Here is a 25,127-nt window from a genome sequence, read left to right as displayed (position 1 = left end):
TCCTACATATTTGTGCCTAAATATATCCAAGCATCAGCATCACGCTTGTTGCATTAAACCATCCAGCGGGATAAATGACATGTGTTGCTTTATTCTGCGTGAACCGGAAGTTTCCACCAACATTACTTCAGTATTGTGACGTATTTCCAAATGAAAAGGATAATTGAAAAGGAAATCTCCATCTCTCATCTCTAGCTCACAGTCGTCACTCAAAAGAAACTGGAACTGGACTGCGGATTATACAACCACAAGCAAGCAGCTGATTCATTTTTATATCTCAATTTTCACTTCATCATTTCAGACGGCATGTCATTCATGGTAACGTGCATGTTTGCTGCTTAAGCATTCGGGTATTGACAACATGCTTGTTGCTATGGCTCATGCGGGTATTGGCAACATACTAGTTTAGGTCATCCAGGTAAGGGCAACTTACGTGTTGCTTAAGGCTTTCCGGTATTGTTGGTAACATGCTGTTGCTTCAGGTTGAAAAGCAGTTTTTTTAAAGCAGCAAAGGGCAATGAGGCAGAAGCACCATCTAATGCTTCTTCTCAAGAGAATGATGTTGACATTGAGCTAGACTCATATCTGGTCACAAGAAATACCACAAAATAAATTAGAATACCTCTAATTTAGTTTTCTTCCAGCTGAACTCCATTTTTCAGGCTGCTTTTATGAAGGCCAGAGTGTGCTTGTTATACCACAGCGTCAGACTATTCTACCATATTTATAACAGGACATATGTAACATGTTCCTGCTGAGGTTGATTAGAAGTTGACTGAGTCCCGCCATGTCCCAGCTGAAGAGTCCAGCCATTTTCCCGCTCAGGCTGATGGGTAGTTGAAGGAGTCCAGCCATGTCCCAGCTAAGGTGCTTATGCTCTAAATTATTATTTTTTTGTCAATAAAACCAGTTGTCTTTCTGGAAAAGTGCTGCATTTCTTTTTAAACTTGTTCACCAATGCAGGTTGCGTATTGCGAGTGATGCGGTAAAAGTCCCGAGAACTTTTCTATCCCTTCAGAGGTGTGTGCGTCTAAAATGTAACCCTGACCGTTTTACTTGCCTTTGTTAAATAAGCACTCGTTAATAAAATGTTGATATTTCGATAATACCTCAATTGTACGGAACGCATGCTTAATTTGTGCAAATTTCTATGTCACTGTCCATCTTTATTATGGGGATTCAGGAGGCGCATAGATATAGGCTATGTACAGAACTTTTTTTTTATTATTAAGCAAAAAATTAATTATTTTCAAATATATGCATTTAAAGTGTGTATATAAACTTTTTTTTTATGACATAATTATACATGTACATTCATATGTTTTACAATTACGATTACTGTAGGCTAATATATGTAGCAGGGCATTCAGTTACTTTTGAAAAGACAAAAATAAGGTGTCAGTTCATTAGATTTTAACTTTGCCAGCTATAAAAAAAAATCTAGCATTTCCTCACGTTTTACCACTGATTTTTAGTGACAATCGATATGCATGGGCCACTGGCCGATGACAGTTAATTTTACTTGTCAACAGTGTTTACGGGACCTGAAAACAGGTTTCAAAGAAACCATTGTCATTTGTGAAAATGGTGATGTCATGCACATGCACCTGAATATTACATGTTCAGAGTCATGCACGAGTACTTGACAACCAAAACAACAATGGAGGACAATAGGACTGCGTTTGTGCTTCTCAAGATACTGAGTTTACTAACGCTTTCTTTACAAAGTGACATCGGCAACTACTGGCCGGGCAGCAGAATACAGTGGTTTTATCACATTTTTATCAAAAAGCGAATCCGCTTTGCCAACATTGTTGTCTGTATGCTAAACCTTCCCATTTTTAGTACATTGTCAAAGGGATCGTTTACACAACACCATTTTCAACTAAAAATGAAAAGCTTTTTAATGCGTTTTGCCCCGTTCATTTACACTACAAATGTTTTTTGTTTTTTTTAAATGATACCAGATCGTCTCCGTGCAAATGACAAAAACGCAAATTCGGAAAACAAAGACGTCATATACAAATTTGCATATCACATGTTCAGTCTATAGGCGTGTCGTTTTCCTTTACAAAGTGACATCGCCAGCTACTGGCCTGGCAGCAGAATACAGTGTGGGAACTGGGATTGTTTTGACAACGTTGTTATAATAATCGTGGTTTCAATATTGACCAAAATAATCGTGATTATGATTTTTGCCATAATCGAGCAGCCCTAACAAAAAGTATTTGCATTTTTAGCAAATCACACTATGCAATGTGCACAAATGTTCAGACTTTGAACTTGTTGATTGGTCACATAGGCCTATATATATATATATATATATATATATATATATATATATATATATATACACACACACACACACATCTAATGCATAGGCAATCAGCATGACTTAACAAACTGCACTAAACAAAAAAACTAAAAGTATAAGAATAATACATAAGAAACACAAAAAATAGAAAGTGTATTCTGTGTAATAAGACTGAGTTCTAGAACTTAAGAAAATAGTATTTATTTTGCATAAAACAAAATATTTTTCACAAGACAATGAACATAAATTATATACTGTACAACAACTTTTCAATTCTTCATTGAGAAACACCATTAAAATAAACATCTTAATTATGTTTGAGTGTAAAAAAAAAAAAAAAATACCATCATCAGGAAGTGAACGCTGCACAACAGCACATGTTGATAGAGATATAACCTCCACCAGGAACCACACACTTTCTTCCATCAAAAGCACGTAAAGCTCCCAGACAGGTCTGAGGTTCTGCACTTCAAGTAAACAGGATCTAAATTCGCACAGATAGTGTTTGTTACCCAACAAACGCACAGTCTGACACTTGAGCTTGTCATTCATCTCTTGTGCTCTGCACTTTTGAGTAGCTCTTGCACGGGTTCTTGAAGCACGCAGGTGGAAGCGACACGGGCCACGAGAACGTGCAGGGAACCGTTGTTCTAACGTTCTTCTCCAGGAAGTTAAACAGTAGGTTCCACCACGTTCGGTTCAGGTAGTTGTAAGGAGACCCTCTCAAGGCCTACAAAATCAGGAGAGAATCCAAAATGTGGTGGTTATTTTGGTCCAATTTTCCATTTAGCACAAACAAAACATTAACCTGTTTGTCAGCATGAACCTGTAGAATATGAGATATAGAATATGAGCTTTTGTTTCAGCAACTAATTTGCTGCTTGAGAAACATTTCCAAAAAATGTTTTGCTTGGAACATTAAATCAAGTGATTATTTATCATTAATTGTCAACAAAATTGTGCATTTCAGCAATTCATAGTTTTACATGCTGGAAATCCTCAAATTCAATCTACTGCATCTTCCCAAGTAAGAAGAGACTGAGCGGAAGTCGAATGTTGCTTTTGTAGGATCTGTAGTTCATGCAAGCTTTTACCTGGTTGTTGGCCATGGTGTGGTACCAGTAGAAGAGGCGTGAGGTGATGAAATACGCCACCACTACATCCACGCTGTAATGCTCATGCGCTATCAGGATACAGACCACGCCCACTGCACTTAGCAACCAGCAGATCACGTGATAGCAACGCCAGAGCAGCGAGCGGGGCGAGTCTACAACACAATAAAACTTACAAATGTAGTCACACAAAAACAAAAAGAACTAGCAAGAAGAGGCTCTCAGAGCAAACATTTGGGCTTATGAACACTCAATATTTAATCATACAATAATTACTGATACGTCAAAACACGATGCGATGCGATTGTTGATTTGATTAGTTTCAGTGGCTAGAATATTATCATATTTGCCTATTCTACAAAACTTGTAAATTTGTATTAACCCACAAATGCAACAAAAACATAACATGAACATTTAATCTAACTGGGACATCCACAAAAGAAAATACAACTTAGTTTTTTTAATTTAAAATAATTTAAAATAAACACATGAGCTCATCAATCGTCTGACGGTGGCTCCTGGCTAGCTCGCCAGTTTTTTACATATAAAGAAATTTATTTTTAGTTATGTGAACGTTAGAGGAACATTCCATTCTAGAATTTTGAAAATGTTATGAGAACATTCTATTGTTATTACTGAAGAACGTTATTGAACAGTTATGGAAACGTTCCCTTTTAGCTGGGATGTTTTCATTCATTTGATAGAGAACTACAGTGTAAAAGTAAAGACCCAATCACAACTAACGCAGACAAAAACACCACTTTCGAAGGACCGTGCGCAAGAGAACTGTTCTTTGTCTTTAAAGGGGACATATCATGCTAAATCCACTTTTTTAGCCCTTAAATGCATTTTGTTGTATATTTGGAGTGTTTAGAAGTACAGAAAAGTTGAAATTAGTCTCTTCAGGTGCTTCGTTGATATCTTCATATTCTGTTTTGGTCATATTTTGCAACCTGTTCCGATTTTTCTATTCTCTATTACGTTTTTTGAACAATAACGTCATAGTATTTGCAGCGGAACTGCCAAATAAGGACATCGACTCCCGGCCCAACACTTCGAGCAATCCGCCATTTTTATTTCTCGCTGCGATTTTGTAGTCCAAGCTCAAGGATGCAGAAGTTACGAGAGGGTAAGTCAAAATCTTCGGTTGTTGGATGTAGTAACCCACACGCTTCATTACACCGTCTCCCAGCATCAGAACCTCTTCGAAGTGGTTTTTCACGGAAATGTACCCACATCTGTGGGTAAAGTAATTTTTGTGTGCGCGAAGCACTTCAAGGATAACTACTTCAGCAACAACAGGGTTTTTCCTGCATTGAACTTGTTTTAGCGCCCGCCAAAGCGATTTTTTGTCCCGCCAAAGTCTTATTTGATCGGTGAGTAATGTAGATGAACTGCTGCGCTTGTGACAGGGCGCATGTTTAACTGAAAGAACGAGCAGAGAGAGAGACTCGGTCACGCGCGCACACTCTCTCTCTTCTGAGCCAGGCGAAAGTGTAAACAAGAATTCACCGTCTCTATGACGTCTCCAAACTAAGCGCTGTCTTGCTTTCTCTCCCTCGCACGTATTAATCAAAATAAATCGACACGGTGGTAAAAGGTCGGAAGACCAAAGTTTCATGTAGAGGATTCAGAGATTTTTTTCCCCTGAATTACCGTGTGAATTGTGCTAAATAAGTTGACTTATCTTTTCTGAAAAGCGTTCCGGGCATTAAGCTGACATAAAACAACACTTTAATAAAACGAAAAAACTATCCAATGATGAAATGTTTTCTGTGTTGACACAAATCTTGGATGTCCAAAAGTTTCTGTGCCGCTAGATAATCGTATCTCTGCTATCAAACTACAAAAATGGCCGAACGGGGTGGAGTTGAACCGAGTGTCACCTCTGCAACCTGGAGAGGGGGCGGGGTATGAAGTGTCTCATTTGCATTTAAAGAGACCGCACCAAAACGAGTTGCTCTCAGACGCACATCAGAAAAGGGGTAGAAAAGGGGCCTGTGGAGCTATAATAATGAGGAATTCAGACCCAAGCATTGCAGTTCCGCTTTATATAGACCACAAATGTATGATTTATATGTAAAAAGGAACGATTTAAAAGCATGATATGTCTCCTTTAAGTTGTCATCAAAGGCTGGTAAAATTGGGCATTTACCAGTTATTGTGGTAAAAAAAGAAAAAAAAAAAGAAGAAAAAGACAGTAATGGTTTCCTCGTACTCACATTCCTGGACGAAAAGGAAGGTGAGGGTCAGCATGACCGTGTGGCCGCTGTACAGAAAGTCTCCACACATGAGATGGGAGCCTGTGATGGACAAACCTCCTCCAGACACCAGCTGCAAAACTCGCTTGATCTTGCCGTGAGAATCACCGTGGAGCTACAGAGAGAAGCAGAGCGAACATGAGGTAAAAGCATCCAAGCTGCACTTCACCATTACACGCAAAAGAACATATCAGACGTGATTTTTAAGCTAACCAGAACTTAAAACATATAATTTAACGCACAAATAAATGCACAGTCGTCTGCTTTCCAAGCTAACAGTAACAGTGACAAGCTAACAGTTCTGCCAAGGTTCTCTCAAAGTTGTGAACAAACGTTCTTCCAGTAACATTAATATAACGCTTGTTCAAAGTTATCTGGTCTTTAATAACGTTCTCAAAATGTTATTTATACATCGTTCATGAAACATTTTTTCTGAAACGTTTTAGTTGGAAACTTATTTCAGAATATTCAGAGAATATTCAAAAGTAACGTTCCCATAATGTTTGAAGAATGGTAAAATGGAATGTTCACATAACCAAGATGTTTTTGTTTTTTAAATGTTGGATGTTCAGGAACATTCAGGAATAATTGTTTTCATAACTTAATGGGAACGTTAGCAAAACATTCTTAGATTATATATTTCATTAGCTGGGCATCAAGATATACATGTAAGAACGCGATGGTGCATTTTATACGTTTTAAGACGCATTTAGTGATGTTTATATAAGCAAAAAATCTGATGATTAATCAGTTTTCTCCTACAATTTAAATTAACTTTTTCCCATCAGCTTTTTTTTTTTTGTAGTTGCTAGAATTTTTTATCATTTTCACAAAACTTTCATGGCCCCATAATATTTCGTTGTATGAACATCTGAACATGCAATATTGCAAAAGAAGAAAAGCGCCTCTGCTTTTAAACAAAAAAACCTTTTTATTCTAGCTTCATGCATTCTTTTTTATCTACACTTGAATGTGGGCAAGTTTCATAAAGCAACATTATGAACAAAAAGCTGATAAAATGTTCAGCAATGCTTTTATCTCTCACTTCTTGTGTCTTGATCCGGAGATTCTGTACTACTATTCTGTTGGTTGAGCCGCACTCACCTTCGGGGCGCACTCCATGTGCATGCTGGGAACTGGAAGAGTTGTGATGTACATGGTCACCATACGGTACAAATACAACATTCCCTGCAGGAAGAAAAACCTTCGGCCCACGATGGCTCTGTCAACACAACGGGACAAGGAGGAATTATGGGACTGAGTTGAGTTTGTATTTACTCCTGCATAGCATACGTCACATGTTTTATCAGTCGAGGCAGTGATTGGATGGCAGTGTTTGGGAGTAACTAAATAAAAGTAGCAATGCTGCTAACTAGGGCTGTGCAATATGGAAAAAATAATCATATTGCAATTTTTTTAATGAATATTGCAATTGCGATTTTATTTGCGATTTTGGCAATTGTTTTTGCATTTTCAAACATGCTATATTCTAAATGTATTCAGTGCACAAGAAGTGCATAAAACATTTCACAATGAAACAACATAGTATTAACAGCTTGATAAACAAAACTGTAATAAACTGTCTTTAAAACAGACAATATAAAATACATTAAGATTAACTAACCTAAACTTGAGTCGTAACATGCAATAAATACAATCTAACAGAAATCAAAACCAAAAAATTGATTGCTATATAATGGACCGTTAAACTAATGGTGTAGTATTTTACTTCAACGCCCGTCTTACATTTATCATTCATTTCAGGAATAGCAACTCGTGTGATATGAGTGTGAGATGGCAGCTGGTATCTTTTGTCGAGTGTTTGTATTAGAAGCCGGATCGAAAGCCATCTTTACTGACGATGTCTTTGCATATATGATATTGCGTCTGTAATTTCTTTGTGCCGTTTTGATCCGAATTCTCTTAAGGCGTGACGCTTGAACGGTGGGTTCAGGCTGGCTTTGATGTGTGCTTTTGTTAGTTTCGATGGACTTCGTCAACATGCATTGATCATACAGTTTTTTATGGTGTTGTTTTAAGTGTTGGAACAGGTTTGTAGTATTGCCCCGTTTCGTTGCAATAATCATTTCACAGGTCTTGCGAATGACCTTGCTCTGTGATGCATCCTCTCTCCTGAATTCAAAATACTCCCAAACGACTGATGTTGAATTTCTCTTTTGCACCACATCATGTTTATTCTGACCTGCATCCATATTTTATGTTCTTTCCTCCCGTTCGCCTATTCTGTTCTCCCGCTCAGCTTCATGCGCACATGCGAACGTGGCAGTATTCTGAATTAAAATATAAATTAATTCGCAGCCTTATGAGGTTTAGAAATCGCATGTGCTCATCGCGATTATTTTGTGATTACGATTAATTGCACAGCTCTACTGCTAACTTAACCTAACCTTTAACCCCTTAAAGTCCTCCTGTGGTGAAAATCCAGCTTTTAATGTTGTTTATGTGTCTATGTGGTGTTTTTAATACGCTTTAAGACAATCCATGTGTAAATTCATAAGTCGACAGCATTGCTGAGTATTTTCTCCTTAAAACTGCAGTGAACCAAAGACAGTCTCAAAAACACGCTTTGAAATCGCTGGTGTTTCTGACGTCACAAACTACCTTGTAACCAATCAGATCAACGTGTGATCGTCAACCAGTGGATCTCTGAGCTGAGCGAGTGAGTGGAGGCGGGGCTCATTTGCATATTCATAGAACCGCGAATACTAAATGAGGCAAGGGTGTCGAGTTACATTCAAGCTATTTTAAGCCATTACAAATTTTATTTCAAGGAAAATCGTTTAAATATGTCATTTTGGTGATCAAAGGTGATTTTTAAGGGATAAAATGATTGACTACAGGAGGACTTTAAGACCTGTTCACTCCATGCACAATAACTTAAACGTTCTAAAAATCTTTCTAAATATAAAAGAATAGCAGAGTCCACACCACAACAAGAACGATAACGGCACAGAGAAACAAATTTTACAAACTAATTTTTTTTAGCTAATGAATGATAAAAACATTGATAGCCAATCAGAATCTATGCTGCTTTAAAGAGCATTTAAAGCAACAGACGACAAAACTGCAGTGCGTGTTAATAATAAACAGAACGATATCATCTGCTGGTGTGGTATTGTAACGTATTGTAAAGCTGCATTAAAAATAAATAAAAGGAAAATTAAATAAGACTATAAAATAATAATTATTGTTAAGAAATAGGCTATTACTATTGTAATATTTCACCCTAAATTAAAAAAAAAATTATTTAAGTAAAATGGTAATACATTTTTTTTGTTCACAGTACTGAAAAATTACAATCCCACTATACAGTTCCGGAAGTAAAAATCTCATCTCCATATGGAAATTGATTTTGAATGCTAACTTATCTAAACCTTTGAAAAACAGCCCTACTGTGAGCTACGAGGTTGTTAATCAATGGTGTATGGTTTAGTTGAAGCCATCCGTTCGTATTATTTCAACATGTTTTAACACATGGTTACCGAGTCGATCGTTCCCTGGGGTGCGTTTTCATGAAAATCGAATATAAAGTGTTTTATCTCTAAAAACAGATCAGCTCATAACACTAGTATATGGGGCAGAGAGTAAGTAAAAATAAATCGCTAGTTAATACCACTATCAAGGCTCAAAATAGCCTCACACTAACATGGTAGCATAATGAGGGTCCCTACATACAAACCGAAGCATTGAGAACTTTGTAAGTGTACAGACAGTTTAATAAGAAGATAGTTTATAAAGACAGTACATTACGCATTTACAGGCAGCGGGCATCTTGGAAAACAGTCTCGACTAGTCGAGCCACGAACGCCGTGCTACATTAGATTTCACAAACGTAATTCCTATCGACCAGCTCACGTAGCACGGCGTTCGTGGCTCGATTAATCGAGTCTGTTTTCCAAGATGCCCGCTGCCTGTAAATGCGTAATGTACTGTCTTTATAAAGTATCTTCTTATTAAACTGTCTGTACACTTACAAATTTCTCAATGCTTCGGTTTGCATGTATGGACCCTCATTATGCTACCGTGTTAGTGTGAGGCTATTTTGAGCCTTGTTAGTGGTATTAACTTGCGATTTGTTTTTACTTACTCTGTGCCCCATATACTAGTGTTACGAGCTAATCTGTTTTTAGAAATAAAACTCTTTACATTCGATTATCATGAAAACGCACCCCAGGGAACGATCGCCTCGGTAACCATGTGTTAATTACCCCAAGGTTAATTTTTCACTGGAGTTGTCCTTTAAGTCGTAGCGAAAATCTTCATTAGCCAATGATGCTGTACAGAAAATCTCACCAATCAGAGTGGCGGCGAGCAAATCGTGACAAAAGAGCTCTTTAGCTCCGCCCACTCCCATGAAGCACTGCGAATGATGTAACTGAGTCAATCTCTCTGTACTCTCAAAATACATGTATACATATCCATATTGTACAATAAACGTTTTATTGTTATATTTTGTTAATAAATATTTTGTTGTTACATATAAATATCACAATTTTTAAACGAGTAGGTTTACATTTCTCATAATTCGATTATGCTGTTCACAATGCTTCATGGGACTGTAGTTCTTTCCGTCACTAAAGCTGTTAAGTTCACAGACATGAAGTGGTTCATGGCTTATAACTCTTTAACCAAGACTTATTAAAATCCCTATGGGAAAAAAAGAAATAGAAAAAATTATTCCGAAACCAACACCGCTGAAAAAGGGCACTAATGCGCTCTATTTGAGATGGTCCTCACTGCAGTACACGAAATCCAGGGGGAGGAGTTGGATCCAGATCCAACTCCTCCCACCTTACATATACCTACCAGTCTCCACCCCCTGATCCCTAAACCTACCCATCTCCACCTCTTAGATCTGGTTCCAACTCCGCCCCCTGGATCCAGTGTACTGCAGTGAGGTGCTACTGCTCTATTTAGGGCCGTCTTATTTTCTTAACTTTTAAACGTTAAACGTGGTGGAATTTTGGTTTTATTCCGATAAAACGAGCAGCTCTTTCACCAAACGCTCACCTGTGCTTGAGGAAGAGCCATTGGATGAACCACAGAGCCACCAAGATCATCCCGTTCACCTCGGTGACGGAAAATGCCCACTCCGCACGCGGCACGTAATCGAAGAACTTGTCCGGTAACGGCGGGCTGACGGACTTATCCGGGACTCTCTCGTGGATGACGGTGATCATCACGGTCGTAAGGATGAGGTTAAAACCAGCCCAGATGAACGCGATTCCCGTCTTCCACCATTCCGACGGCAGCCGAGAGACGCCGGACTTCGGGATGGCGATGCGGATGTAATCCTGGTTTTTCCGCAAGGCTTTCCGGAAACCACGCGCCAAACGTGTCGGCTTGCTGTCGTTCGGCCTGTCGGCAACCTGATTGCTAGCGGGCGTGTCCGGAGAGGGGCGTGTCTGTCCGGTTTGGGGGCGTGTCCTATCTTCCACCATCACCATCACATGGAAGTCGCCGTTGTCTTGTTCATCTTGTTCGTCCAGGAGTTGAGATGCTGCCATCGCTTATACACTAAAACAGAGCAGAATACTATTTAATATTAAATACAATATTTCATGTAATATTGAAAACAATATGCAGTATGCCACAATAAACATTTGTCAAACTGCTGTCACATGAACTCATTTCAATGTGAATTCAATGTGTTGCTTGCAGTTTCTTTGTAATTCTATGAAATAAAAAAATAATAAAATTGTTCCTACACCAATTCTTTCAGTATGCTACCCTGGAAATCCAGAGTTCTCGCGAGACCACAAGTTGAATTTGCTCAGCGAGTTTACTCTGGCGTCGAGTAATGATGCTCATTAAATATGCCCTTGTATCCGAGCTGCACCAATCACATCGCTGTATCTGTTATAGGCGGGCCAGAGACGAGCTAAACAGAAGACGACAGTGCTGTGACTCGAAGTCATTAGTAAACATTGCAAGATGGCTATGGATGAACACCAGTTGTTTGAAACGGCTTTAGTCGCTACAATGAACGAGTTAGACTTGGCTTTTTATCTAAAAGAGGAACAGAAGACGGCGCTCGAATCCTTCCTTTGCAAGAAGGGCGTTTTTGCTGTTTTGCCGACCGGATACGGCAAGAGTCTAATCTACCAGTTAGCTCCGCTGATAGCTAAGCGTATGGGGCTTGTTGTGATTGGTCGTGGTGTTATCCAATTGCGTGCAGTGAGATAGAATTCCATAAACGACCAATGTTGATTCTTTGTGAGAAGGAGGGATTATTTTGGAGTCCTAAGGACTGTAACCGAACAGATGCAGTAAATATGCGGTTGTTGTGTTGGACCTTGGACGGCTGAAAGGCGCAGTAAGTTTCACTGCTAGTCGCCATTTTACGATTATAATTACGTTTAACGTCCGCCTCCTTCCCTGAACCTGAACATCGTTACCGCTACGATTTCATTCTAATAAAACAGTCACTTTATTTGATGAATTAAAATTGTGTGGTAACGCAGCGCTGTTGAACTTGGTCAAAACAATCATACAAAAAATACGTTTAAGTGTGTTGAAACTTTAAAGTTATGTTTTATCGTCACTGCTATGATAATGAGACACTTGTACAGGGCTTGAATTTCGGCGCGGGATTGCGGGTATTGCGCATAATTTTAATCATTCCCGCAGGTCTCCCACTTATAATGCGGGAAATTCCCACAAACATTGATTCACTTTAGCATGTAGGTTGTATTGGTAAATTAATCCACACAGATTATAAAATCAAATTTTAAAACTGTCTACGAGACACAATTTCACAAACAGCGTGAGTGATTCAGCGGTGCTGCGTCTCCTATCTCTCGTCTCTCAAAATGGGTTGAACAAGGTAGCTAATCATTAAGCGCACTGCAGGCGGCGATAATACACTCTCACGTTTCGGGAGTCGGGATAGACGGAATTGTCAGTTGCATAATCGGGCCAGCATTGCATCATGAGTAACTAAAGTTTACCATTTGCACGTCTTTTTAAGTCTTACCAGTTTAAACATTCACACGATTTTAAACTATTTGGTACTTGCGCGCTGTCTGAGAGATGTTTCTCTTCACACACACGGAGTAAAGCCACCTCACACACAGCTCGCGGGTAACAAAAGTTATTTTTCGTGGATTATATCGCTTTAACAGTCAAAACCATGCGAAAATTATGTCAATTTCCGTCTTGGTGAGTATCCTCTAAACACAGTCGGTTATGTCTTAACCCTTGTATGGTGTTCGGGTCTGTTGGACCCGTTTTCATTTTTTATCAAAAGAAAAATGATACAATTAATTATTTTTTCAAACTGAGACTCATTGGCCTATATATTAACCATATATGCTGTTTATATTGCTTGTAATTGGGATGAAGTAAACATCTGTTGAGTATTTTAACATAACATTTTTGATTGTGTTGAATTAAAAACCCCAAAAATGCAGCGGGTCCACCAGACCCACGAACACTGGCTGAGTAACAAAAATATGAACACCACACAAGGGTTAAATAAGCATAAATCGCACGTGACCGTATAATGAACACAGGATCCGTGCACTAGCTCTTAAAGGGACAGCAGCCATATGTGTCTGTCATTAATTTGGTTGTCAAAACAACAAAACATAGCTTTCATTTTAAGGAATCAGGATTAATAGCCTATGTATTTAATTTAGTCAGGATTAAAATACTACCCAGTGTTATTTTACGTTTGATTACTTTATTCAGTCTCTGTAGTATTTCTGAATACTAGTGTTACACCTAAGCAAACACTTTTCTCTTTATCTCTCTTTATTGGGATCTCTATTCTATTGTATTTATTTGTGCTACTTTTTTCAATTTAATTCAAAGATTGAAATCAAGCTTCCTTGTGTTGTGTAAATTCTTAAGAACAAAATTACCCCATTGTAAAAATGCAATGAGTGAGCATACATTTTTATTGTATTATTATTTTTGTGTGCAGCACTTTGGAAACCGTGTGTTTATTTAAATTGTGCTATATAAATAAAATTGGATTGGATTGGATTTAGGTGAGATGTAATAATAAAAAAAAAAGTCTTAACTCCCCCCTCAAATAAAAAATTCCCCCCCATAAGAATCACCTAAGGGGGGATTTCCCCCCCATTTTCCAAAACGAAATTCAGGCCCTGCTTGTAACACATTGCCTTAAGATGATTTCAATATGAGAATATAATTTTAATGGCTTGTGTTGCTAAATGGCATGCATATACAGTACAGGCCAAAAGTTTGGACACATTACTATTTTTTATGTTTTTGAAAAGTTTCTTCTGCTCATCAAGCCTGCATTTATTTGATAAAAAATACAGATTTTTTTTTTTTTTAATATTGTGATATTATTACAATTTAAAATAATTGGTTTTCAATTTATTATACTTTAAATTATCATTTATTTCTGTGATGCAAAGCTGAATTTTCAGGATCATTACTCCAGTCTATCACATGATCCTTTAGAAATCATTCTAATATGATGATTTATTATGAGTGTTGGACACAGTTCTGCTGCCTAATATATTTGATGAATAAAAGGTTAAAAAGAACTGCATTTATTCAAAATAAAAAAATATTTTCTAATAATATAAATCTTCTTTACTATCACTTTTTATCAATTTAACACATCCTTGCTGAATAAAAGTATTGTTTTTGTTGTTTTTTTATACCAAAATGACTGACCAGTAGTGTATATTGCTGTTACAAAAGATTTCCATTTTTAAAACATTTGCTTCTTTTGTTTATTTATTATTCATTTTTGTACTTTTTATTCATCAAAGTATCCTAAAAAAGTATCACAGGTTATGAAAAAATATTAAGCAGCAGAACTGTTTCCAACTTTGATAATGAATCATCATATTAGAATGATTTCTAAAGGATCATGTGATAGACTGGAGTAATGATCCTGAAAATTCAGCTTTGCATCACAGAAATAAATGATAATTTAAAACCAAAATTTTTTCAGTATTTTTGATCAAATAAATGCAGGCTTGATGAGCAGAAGAAACTTCTTTCAAAAACATAAAAAATAGTAATGTGTCCAAACTTTTGGCCGGTACTGTAGGCTATCGAATGGTGGAGAAAATGATGTATTACTGTTTCTATAAATAAAGCTCTCTCTATTACTGTCACTATTCTGTTAGACACTTGACAGAATAGTGTTGTCTCTGAGGTACAATCATGTGACTTGCGGTTAAATCAAGAAAACAAGGGATTTAAACAATAAGACTGACCGTGTTGAGCTTTATAACGATTAGTTTTCTTTCAATAAATGTCTCCAAACACAGTTGTGAACCTGTCTAATAAAACAAATCATAGGCTATATTAAAGCATCTTTGGTGTTTCCATGGTTTCTACAGAAGTAAAACCAGAAATCAAGGGTAACGCGGATATGACATCATTGACCGGTGACGTATTGATTATTACAAAATTGTTAGACTGGTTAAAATAGCTGATTTCTCTGGATTTAAACAGTGTTGGAAACATTTGGGATAAAGTACGTACACAAGTCAACACAATATAGATCATTGTTGGCTTTTGGATATTTGAATCCAAAAATCGTACATATTGTGCCTTAAAGTCACACAGCTTGGTGAAATTGACATTGTACAAACATGACGGAGATCTACACCGCAAACAGCTCGTTTTCGCTCGATTTAACCCAAGTCATTTTAAGGCATGTCATCTTGGAAACAAGTCCTGGGTCGGTTTCACAAAGATAGACTTTGACTATGGCTTAGATATAGTAGATAGTCAGACTTCAGATAGACATCTAAATCAGACCGTTGCACAAAGCACTTAAGACTCTGACTATCTAAAGAAGGACTACACTGCAATGCATTCTGGGTAAATAAGACACTTTTCAAAACAAAAAACATGGCGGATCGAGTAATCGCATTCAGCCGCTCAGTGCCGTTTACCCCAGCGGAACATATGTGTTTGTTGGAGGAGTATAACAGTTACAAGGACATTTTACTTGGGAAATTTAGCGGAGAATGTAGTAACAAGAAGAAATGTTTTAATTATGAGCCATTTTCCCTTTTCTTTTGGCTATTGTTACAGCTGGTTGCCAAGGTAACAGAGTCTTAGCCTGCGTCCCAATGTGCATACTATCCATCCTAAATAGTATGTGACATTAGTAATTGTCAATATTATTTAGGGCAGATAGGGTGGGTAGTATGCACATTGGGACACAGGGTTAGACCCAAGTTAGCCTGGGGGGAAGGTGTCTGGGGGTAAGTTAGCCTGGGGGGAAGGTGTCTGGGGGTAAGTTAGCCTGGGGGGAAGGTGTCTGGGGGTAAGTTAGCCTGGGGGGAAGGTGTCTGGGGGTAAGTTAGCCTGGGGGGAAGGTGTCTGGGGGTAAGTTAGCCAGGGGGGAAGGTGTCTGGGGGTAAGTTAGCCTGGGGGGAAGGTGTCTAATGTTTTTGGTCTAAATTAAGTCAGTTTTGTGAAACAGTCTAACTTGCATTAGACTAGTCTATGAGCACATTAGGCTATAGACTTATCTAACACTATAGACCGGTCTAAAATAGCTTTGTGAAACCGGCCCCAGTACAGCTACTTTACTGGGGAAAGACAGAAACCTGATGGTCAAGATTACATTTTGATTACATAAGCCCATTTCAAATAAATTCTGACAAAAATTCTGATAATTTTAGCATCATTGTAAAAATAAATAAATAAATGCATGTGTGTGCTTATAATCAAAAACATTATATAAGCAAGATTGTCAATGTTTTCGAACCAAACTCGCATTCCAACAATTTCTGACACGGTTTTCCATGCGTATTGTTATAATATCCCTCTATCATATAGAAGCTGTAGTGTGTTGATTTAGTGCAGTCCACAAATGTTTGGGCGTTTCAGAGTGTGTGTGTGTGTGTGTGTTTAAGAGTAAATCTAAGACACACCCTGAAACCTGTGACACAACTACTCATTCAGATCCCTCTATGGACAGCAGTCGGACCGGTTTGTGCCGTTCTGACGTGAAACTCAAGACCCCATTCAGATTCTCCCCCGCTGAACCCCATATCAGTCTAATTGAGGAAGGTAGGAAGGCATCAAGGCACATGCAATATTTAGGCGTGTCCCAGTTCTTTATGCACTACTCTCTGCTGTTTAGTAGTGTAAATAGTGTTCACACTGATAAAGTGCACTTCAAATACACAGATGATGCACTTCAGTTGGACACTTCATGTTAACTTCTATATCCGTTTTACACTTTCATTTTTTGAAGTGCTTTCACTAGTGCTTATTCCAAAACATTCATGAATCACAACATTCCAACACAATTACAACATCCAACAAGGGTTAGTTCATCAAAAACGAAAATGATCCCATAATTTACTCACTAGGTGTATATGACTTTCTTCTTTCAGTCGCACACAATCTGAGTTATATAAAAAAATATCCTGGCTGTTCCCAGCTTTATAATGGGAGTAAATGGGAGTTTTTGTAGCCCGAAAAAGTGCATCCATCCATCATAAAAGTAATCTCTACAACTCCAGGGGTTAGTAACAGCCTTCTGAAGCAAAGCCATGCGTTTTTGTAAGATAAATATTAATTTTTATAACTTTATAAACTATTATATCACTAGCTTCTGGTAACAGCCGTACGTGAGTCTAGGGATAATTTATAAAGTTATAAATATGGATATTTCTCTTTAAAACGTCGCTTTGCTTCAGAAAAGCCTTTATTAACCCCTTGTAGGTGTATGGATTACTTTTATGATGGATGGATGCACTTTTTTGGGGCTTCAAAATCTCAGGTACCATTTACTCCCATTTTACAGCTGGGAAGAGCTAGGATATATATATTTTTTTTTTTTAACTCTGTGTTTGGCTGAAAGAAGGAAGTCATATACATCTATGATGGCTTGAGGGTGTATAAATTATGGGATAATTTTCATTTTTGGGTGAACTAACCCTTTAAGTTTAGATCTGTTCTCAAAAAGGGGTTGACAGTAAACAGGTTTAAGAAAACACACCACAGAATCACTATGGTGCATGTTCGAAAACATGGTAAAACCATGAAACGTCTTGTGAAAGTCACAGGATGTTTGACTCACTGCGTGTAAATGTTTGACAGGTAACTGATGTGATTTGACAGCATTGCTGAGCTGCCGCAGAAGTCATTGAACTCACACCTGTGCACGCGCACACAACCCACGGCGCGCCCCCGAACTCAGACCTTCATCATCATCATCATCATCATCATCATCATAATCATCGGAGGCCAAAAAAAGAAAAGTTCCGGAAGCATCCGGATCCTAATGGAATGATGATCGATCCGGATCAGCGCGTGGCTGCCGGTAAAACCCTCTCAAGATCCCGAAATAAACACAAACACAGAGATTGCGTCTGAAAACACACTATCCTGCCTACCTAGACATCAAAAACGCCTAAAAATGCGGTCTAGGTAGAAAACTCACTAGGTTTTGTGACATTCCCTGTAACTTTCTTTATAGACACATGAACATCGCAGTTTTTACTTGAGCGTTTATCACTTCATAAGCAAAGCAACAATAGAAACAAACAAGAATCACTTTACATAGCTTATTAAAGTTAAAATCCAGCGCGACACACACATAAAACAGCGTTAATAAATCATAAAACACGAGACCGAGTGATGTGGACGGACGACTTACCTGTTTCACACCGGAAGACTCACTGAACAACGGTTATGGAGGGGGTGGGCTTTAACCCCGCCCACACCTGCAGCCACGCCCACGTGGGCTCAGAACCACGCCCTCTACAGTATAATCATTGCGTCAGAGTTAATTAACAAATTACAAAAAAAATCGTGTTATGCAAAACTGGCCTCAGGAATGAGACTGGAACTCCATCAGAAATGCACCGTAAACTTGTAAAAGTGATAAAACGTTTAAAGCTTTTAGAATGTATTTTAATATTTATTTGAACATTGTTTACCATGCATTATTGTTAACCTCCCTTTGTTTTATTGTACTCTTGTATGCAAATACATTTTCATAAGCATAAAAATAGTGCATATGTTATTAATTTGGTAACACTTTACAATAAGGTTCATTAGTTAACATGAACTAAGAATGAACAATACTTCTTTAGCATTTATTAATCTTAGTTAATATTAATTTCAACATTTACTAATATGTTATTAAAATCAAAGGTTGTATTTGTTAACATTAGTTAATGCACTGTGAACTAACATTAACTAATGAACAGCTGTATTTTTATTAACTAACATTAACGAAGATTAATAAATACTGTAACAAATCTTTTGCTCATTGTTTGTTCATGTTAGTTAATACATTAATTAACATGAACTATCGAACCTTATTGTAAAAAGTGTTACCATTATATTATTATAAGATATGTCGATATATTATTATATTTATGCGAGTGCTTTGTGCAAAAACAACATCATTTACCATTTTATTTAAAAAATATTAATCTCCATCACGCGTAGCTTTCAAACAAACCTCTCAGATTTCATTAAAATGATCTTCTTCATTTGTGTTCAGAAGATGAACAAAAGACTTGCGGGTTTGGAATGTCATGAGTAAATAAAGACAGAATTTACATTTTTGGGTGAATTAGCCCTTTAAATGTGCCAAAAATACTGTAAAACTGAATGATTTTGGTCTTTTTCACTGTCTAAAATGATAAATTGACTCATAAAGCCCTTCTATATAATGTTTTCTTGTACTCATTCCCATAAATATTACATATTATATTACCAGTAATTGTATCTGTTATATTTATTATATCATAAATACAATATACTTTCAGCATCTTGTATTTATGTGAGTTAACTGTTAAACATGTTAATGCAGAACACCAAGGCTTTTGGTGGTTTTTAATGATTTATTGGTGGGATTTTGATCATGAATGACAGGATGACTGTGTTTTCATTTGATCCCGCCGTTGCTGATGTTCGGGGCCCGGCAGAGGCCCTTCCCACGGACTTCGAATGCCGCGCCCTTATACGTGGCCACGCCCTTCGCATCTGTGCCCAGGTCGGGCAGTAAACGCTCCCAGATCCGCTGTTTGGGATTCAACTCTTTCTCTGGTTCACCTGCACATCACAAACACAGTCCGTCACAAACTCTGATGGCGGTTTACAGTGTTGGGGGTAACTCATTACAAGTAACTTGAGTTATGTAATCAGATTACTTTTTCAAGTAACTAGTAAAGTAATGCATTACTTTTTCAATTTACAACAAAATGTCCAAGTTACTTTTTCAAATAAGTAACGCTAGTTACTTTTTCACATTTATTGACTGACAGCTCTCCTGTCCTCATGTTGAGAGAAATAAAGTGAGGAGGTGGTGTGTGTGTGTGTGTGTGTGTATGTGTGTGTGTGTGTGTGTATATGTGTGTGTGTGTGTGTGTGTGTGTGTGTGTGTGTGTGTGTGTGTGTGTGTGTGTGTGTGTGTGTGTGTGTGTGTGTGTGTGTGTGTGTGTGTGTGTATGTAAACATGCTGGTTATTTCAGTTCTAGACTAAATATGAACATGCATTTACTCATCTCACTTGCACGAAAACATTCAGTATTCCTCAAAATGAATAAAAACAGTAATTAACTATATTAAATTACACAAAATATACTTTATGTATTTAATCTCACTTTATTAACCAATGTCTTTGCTGCTGACCTTCAATGATCTAATTCAACCATACTAATAAGCAAAACTTACTTTAGATTAGATTTAGAAAAAGAGTGTTGAACTTCCTTCTCCTTATTGTTCTTTAATCCAGAATAACAGAAGCTGAAAGGTTAGTTTGAGCGGCGCCCTTTACTGTACAGGAGTAAATATGCATTTCCTTCAGCCTGAGGCTTATTCACTTCACTTTTGGTGTGAAAGGGCCTTAACATTTGCCAAAAATAGAACTTTTTTGTGGTTATTAAAAAACAAACAAGTCCAGCCCAGGTGAGAAAAAGTAATGCAAAAGTAATGTAACGCATTACTTATCATAAAAAGTAACTAAGTAACATAATTAGTTACTTTTTCGCAAGTAACGCAATATTGTAATGCATACCTTTTAAAAATAACTTCCCCACACTGCTGTTTATGCAGGGTTTATGACGAACAGCTCTTACCGGGGTAATTCTGGAAAGTGATTCTGTCGCCTGGCTGAGCAGAAGTGGGCGGAGTCAACGGTTCCATGCTCTCTTGATTGACAGCGCAGAGGAGGCGGGCCTGCGACTGAACACCTCTTACCTTCACTGGCCGTCCGTTACACAACAACACCACCAGACAGCCCACCAGCTGCACACACAACACACAATACATACTGAATAACGGATGTTTTTTGTTTTGTTTTTTGAGAGAAATTAATACTTTTATTCAGCAAGGACGCATTAAATTGATCAAAATGAGATTTATAATGTTACAAAAGATTCTATTTCAGATAAATGCTGTTCTTTTTAAGTTTCTATTCATCAAAGAATCCGGAAAAATAAAATGTATGACAGTTTCCACAGAAATATGAACAGTTTTCAACACTGATAATAATCATAAATGTTTCTTGAGCATCAAATCATCATATTATACTGATTTCTGAAGGATCATGTGACACTGAAGACTGGAGTAATGATGCTGAAAATTCAGCTTTGATCACAGGAATAAATTACACTTTACTGTATACTCACATAGAAAACAGATGTTTTACAATGTAATAATATTTCATTGTTTTTACTGTATTTTTTATCAAATAAATGCAGCCTTGTTGAGAATAAACACTTAAAAACATTTAGAGTCCTTTATTTGACCTGATATTTTTAAATACTTTAAAATCAACATGTATAAATATTGTTCAAAATATATGTTTAAAAAAATTCAAATTTTGACTGTTTTGAGATTTTGAAATTTGTTGTTTATTTGGAAAATATATTTCTTTCACATGTGCTGTTTGCAACATTTACAAAATGCTTCCATCTATTTTGGCCTGCAAAAATATTATACATTACATATTAATATAATAAATAGTACACATTTTTTATCTACATGGGATTTTAATAAATTTTTTATAACATTCTGGAGTAAACAACCAAACACAAGCGTCTCGAGTTGCTGATGTTTATTTACAGCTCCTTCAGTGTTTTAGGATGTTTATGAGGATTAGGGAGTTCGGGAAGTAAATGTATTTTATTTTATTTTATTTTGTGGATTAGGGCAGTAAGAGGTATATACAAATCAGTTATTTTTTTGTTCGTTATTTTGGGCTCTGTCGGCTCAATCCCCAATAAACCTGTTAAATTCAATAAACCTTGTTTCATTCGCTACCTTATCGTTTCGTATCGTTTTTCATGTTCGGTCTTTAGACCTAGACGGGGTGTAACAATACGACTGTGATGTCGTTAACCTGTTCCGGAGGCACGTGATTGGTCAGCCCGCTGACCACGGTTCTGGGAGCGGGTTCTCCTAACTCCACCTCCTGGACGTACAGCGACGCTGAATCCGGATGTTTCCGAACGTCCAGAATCCGAGCGACCCGCAGGTCCAGACGGGACACGTCGGGTTTCTGCTCGCGCAACAGAGCCGACTCAGAAGTCTTCGGGAGCGCCGCGTCCACACCTGCTCCTGAGACACACACACACACACACACACACGCAAATCACTCTCTGAAACACAACAGAATGAATCGTGTCTCATACAATACATATGCAAGCAAATGCAAGTCAACAAAAACAAAACAGCATGAACAAATGCTGCCAGTTTACTCAGATATTGATCCGAATAATAACTATATAAGGCCAAACTTTAGGGTGAGTAAACACAAGCCTGTGAGCTCATAGTTCGAACTGTTGAAGAATCAAATCTTGAAGAATTGATCACTAATCTGAGTATTGAGTTCTCTGTGTCTACGGTGGTTTACATTTATGTATTTGGCAGATTCATTTGTCCAATTATTTTGCCATACCTCCCTATTCTATAAAAACTGTTGTATTCGTGTTAGCTGGTGGGATTCTCAGTGGAATTAGTCTGAGATCCCCTGAGAACTGCTCGGGAAGATCTCCTGGCCGTGATTAAAGGACATTTGCTGAAGTCTGTTTGTCGATTATTCCTGCGCAGGAAGAAAGCTAGTAAGGGAAGCAAGTTAGTTAGGCAGACTATATATTAAACATCGATTGGAGACGTTAGGGAACGTAGATTGGAGACGACCCAGTTAGTTAGGTTTAGTGAAAAATCGAAGACACCATGTAATAAAAAATAAGAAATATCTCGGGATTCTGACGATTTTGACTTTTCCCCCTCGCAATTACAACTTTATATCTCACTTATTACTTGCAATTATGAGTTTAAATCTAGCGATTCTGAGAAAAAAGTCAGAATTGCAAGATATAAACTCACAAATGTGAGAAATATGTCACAAAAAGTGTGATATAAATGTGCAATTGCGTAAATGTTTTTGTCAGATATAAACTTGCAATTGATAAAAAAAATTCTGAATTGTATGGTGTGAACTCACAAATGCAAGAATTTTTTTCTTATGATATACACAAAATTGCAAAAAAAAATTGTGAGATAAACTCGCAAGTGTCAGGGTTCTGTCACTGCTGTCTAGTCTATTTCTTGGTTTTGTGACAGAGCCCTGACACTCCTGCTTTGTCTTGTACTGTGTAGCACAGCTTGTGTTTTACTCTGGCTGTGTGCTTTCATGTTGTCATGTTCTGTGTGAACACGTGGCTTCATTAGTTCTCATTAGCTGCGTGTTCATGTCTCGGTTTGTGTGAGCGCATGGCTTGTGATTTGTTTTTACTGGTCATGTGCTCTCCTGTGGATTGTCTAACCCCGCCCATCTTGTTATCTGATTATTGGTTAATTTGCCCCACCCGGGGCCTGTTTCAATAAGGAGGTTCAACCAACTCTGAGTTAAAACTTGAACTCTGAGTTGACTTACCCTGAGATGGAAAACTCTGAGTTTTCGGTTACAGAACAGCTGAAATGAGTTAGTTCAATCAACTCTGAGTTGACTGACTCTGAGTTAAGCGCGTGCACCACAACTATAAAAAGCCATTATCAATGGAGCGCAGATATTACGAGTCACCATGGCAACAGCGCCAGACAAAAAGAGGTCTTCATATTTCTTCACATTTTAATTACTGTTATACAGTGATGGGTGTAATTAATTACCAAGTAATCTAAATACTGTAATTTAATTAAAGGGATTACTCTTAATTCTTCTATAATTTAAAGTTTAATCTGATGTAATTGTATTAGACTATAGAACAATTCTGTATAGGCTATTTAACATACATTTTTAAAAGTTATATTTTTAATGTAACCTTCTCCCTCTACACACTTTGGTCAATTCAAGAATAATTCATGCAATTGTTTATTTGAAAGCATTAAAAGTGCTGTTTGTCTCTCCTTGTATTGTTCAAGTGTTTAAGGTTGACATGGGATTTAGTAATTAGTAATAAGTAGACCAATAATTTCTAAAGATAGTCATTATTACATTAATCTAATTACACTGTTGAAGATGTCATTTGTAGTTAGTAATACAAGTAACTGAAACTGGAAGAACAGTATGTTATTCAACCTAATTTTAATTTTCATGTAGGTGCAATCCTGCAGGCATTAAAAGAACATGGCAGCAGCTGAAATTTTTATATAAAAACATAATTCAGTCAAGTAAGGCTTGAGCATAGTATGGGTGTAGGCTACCTGACTTTACAAACATTTGACATATTAAATAACTAAAGCATCCAGTGTCTAGCAGTGCAGCAGCATTTACGGCTGAGGGAATTCCTGGACGGACTTCAGAGCCAGTCCCAAAGATCCAAGGGCCTTCATAAAATGTAAGATGTTTACATACGTGTTATTTTTTATATAGGCTATTTTTGAGATTTCCATTTATTTTACTTTGGGTTAGGATTTTTGTTGGTCCCAATAGATTCTGATGGTAATATCTGTCTTTTGGAGCCTCCTGTCCCAACAGAACCCCAGGCAGTTGTAAGTCGCCTACTCAATACACCAGAAATTATGACAAATAGTGTTATAAAGTTATACTCAACCAAATGCTCATCTTCACAGGACGATGGGGATAAATAGTTTCTGCTGCCACAGAGAGGCCTACAGAGGTAATGTTAATATTATGTGTCTACACATTAAACAATCTACACATTCAGATTTTTTCACATTTTTATGTGGAGTAGCCTATAGAATCTAAGTTTAAATCTAAGTATAAACGGGTATTCTTATCTCTCCCCGCGCCCCCAGAGTGTGGAAGAACAGCAGCAGGACGGTCCAGCCACTTCTGGTGCACAGATGAACACGTTCAGTGATTTCCAGTAAATGCCACAGTTTAATTCTGCAGAATTTGTTTAGAACTACATTATGTAACTCTAATCTACTACTGTGTTTTCAGTTGCCAGTAAAGGAGTTATATAGACTTCATCTTATTTAAAATATATATATATATATATATATATATTTATTTTTATTTTATTTATTAATAAA

At 37.3% G+C, this 25,127-nt stretch overlaps 2 protein-coding genes and 1 long non-coding RNA gene across 4 annotated transcripts in view; 1 reads left to right on the top strand and 2 right to left on the bottom strand.

Annotated features, from left to right (window-relative positions):
* Window positions 1–2,499: 2,499 nt before the first annotated feature.
* On the bottom strand, window positions 2,500–18,347 carry sgms2b (sphingomyelin synthase 2b). The gene is made up of 6 exons (XM_082145677.1): window positions 18,328–18,347; window positions 10,719–11,225; window positions 6,792–6,909; window positions 5,649–5,802; window positions 3,409–3,581; window positions 2,500–3,044 (listed from the first exon to the last, which is right to left on the bottom strand). Exons 2-6 carry the CDS (start codon window positions 11,213–11,215, stop codon window positions 2,859–2,861), a joined length of 1,128 nt encoding a protein of 375 aa, XP_082001803.1. The 5' UTR covers window positions 11,216–11,225; window positions 18,328–18,347; the 3' UTR covers window positions 2,500–2,858.
* LOC309481025 lies at window positions 11,225–16,366 on the top strand. The gene is made up of 3 exons (XR_014199852.1): window positions 11,225–12,893; window positions 13,190–15,906; window positions 16,093–16,366. It is a non-coding gene; the product is annotated as an uncharacterized lncRNA (long non-coding RNA).
* A 1,144-nt stretch (window positions 18,348–19,491) lies between the features above and the next one.
* The window catches only part of aimp1b (aminoacyl tRNA synthetase complex interacting multifunctional protein 1b), a 12,738-nt gene continuing 7,102 nt past the window's right edge, over window positions 19,492–25,127 (bottom strand). The window contains exons 5-7 of one of the 2 annotated variants that reach the window (XM_082145726.1): window positions 22,027–22,238; window positions 20,762–20,930; window positions 19,492–19,736 (exon numbers count right to left, since the gene is read on the bottom strand). In XM_082145726.1, the coding sequence (XP_082001852.1) occupies window positions 19,570–19,736; window positions 20,762–20,930; window positions 22,027–22,238 (548 nt within the window). In that variant the 3' untranslated portion in view covers window positions 19,492–19,569. Of the gene's footprint in view, window positions 19,737–20,761; window positions 20,931–22,026; window positions 22,245–25,127 lie in introns of both variants that reach the window. The other variant, XM_082145725.1, reaches the window with a different exon arrangement.

The sequence above is a fragment of the Leuciscus leuciscus genome (genome assembly GCF_965113295.1).
Source record: "Leuciscus leuciscus genome assembly, chromosome: 18".
Taxonomy (NCBI): Eukaryota; Metazoa; Chordata; class Actinopteri; order Cypriniformes; family Leuciscidae; genus Leuciscus; species Leuciscus leuciscus.
Note: the sequence above shows the minus strand (reverse complement) of the source record. Positions and strands in the feature narration are given on the sequence as shown.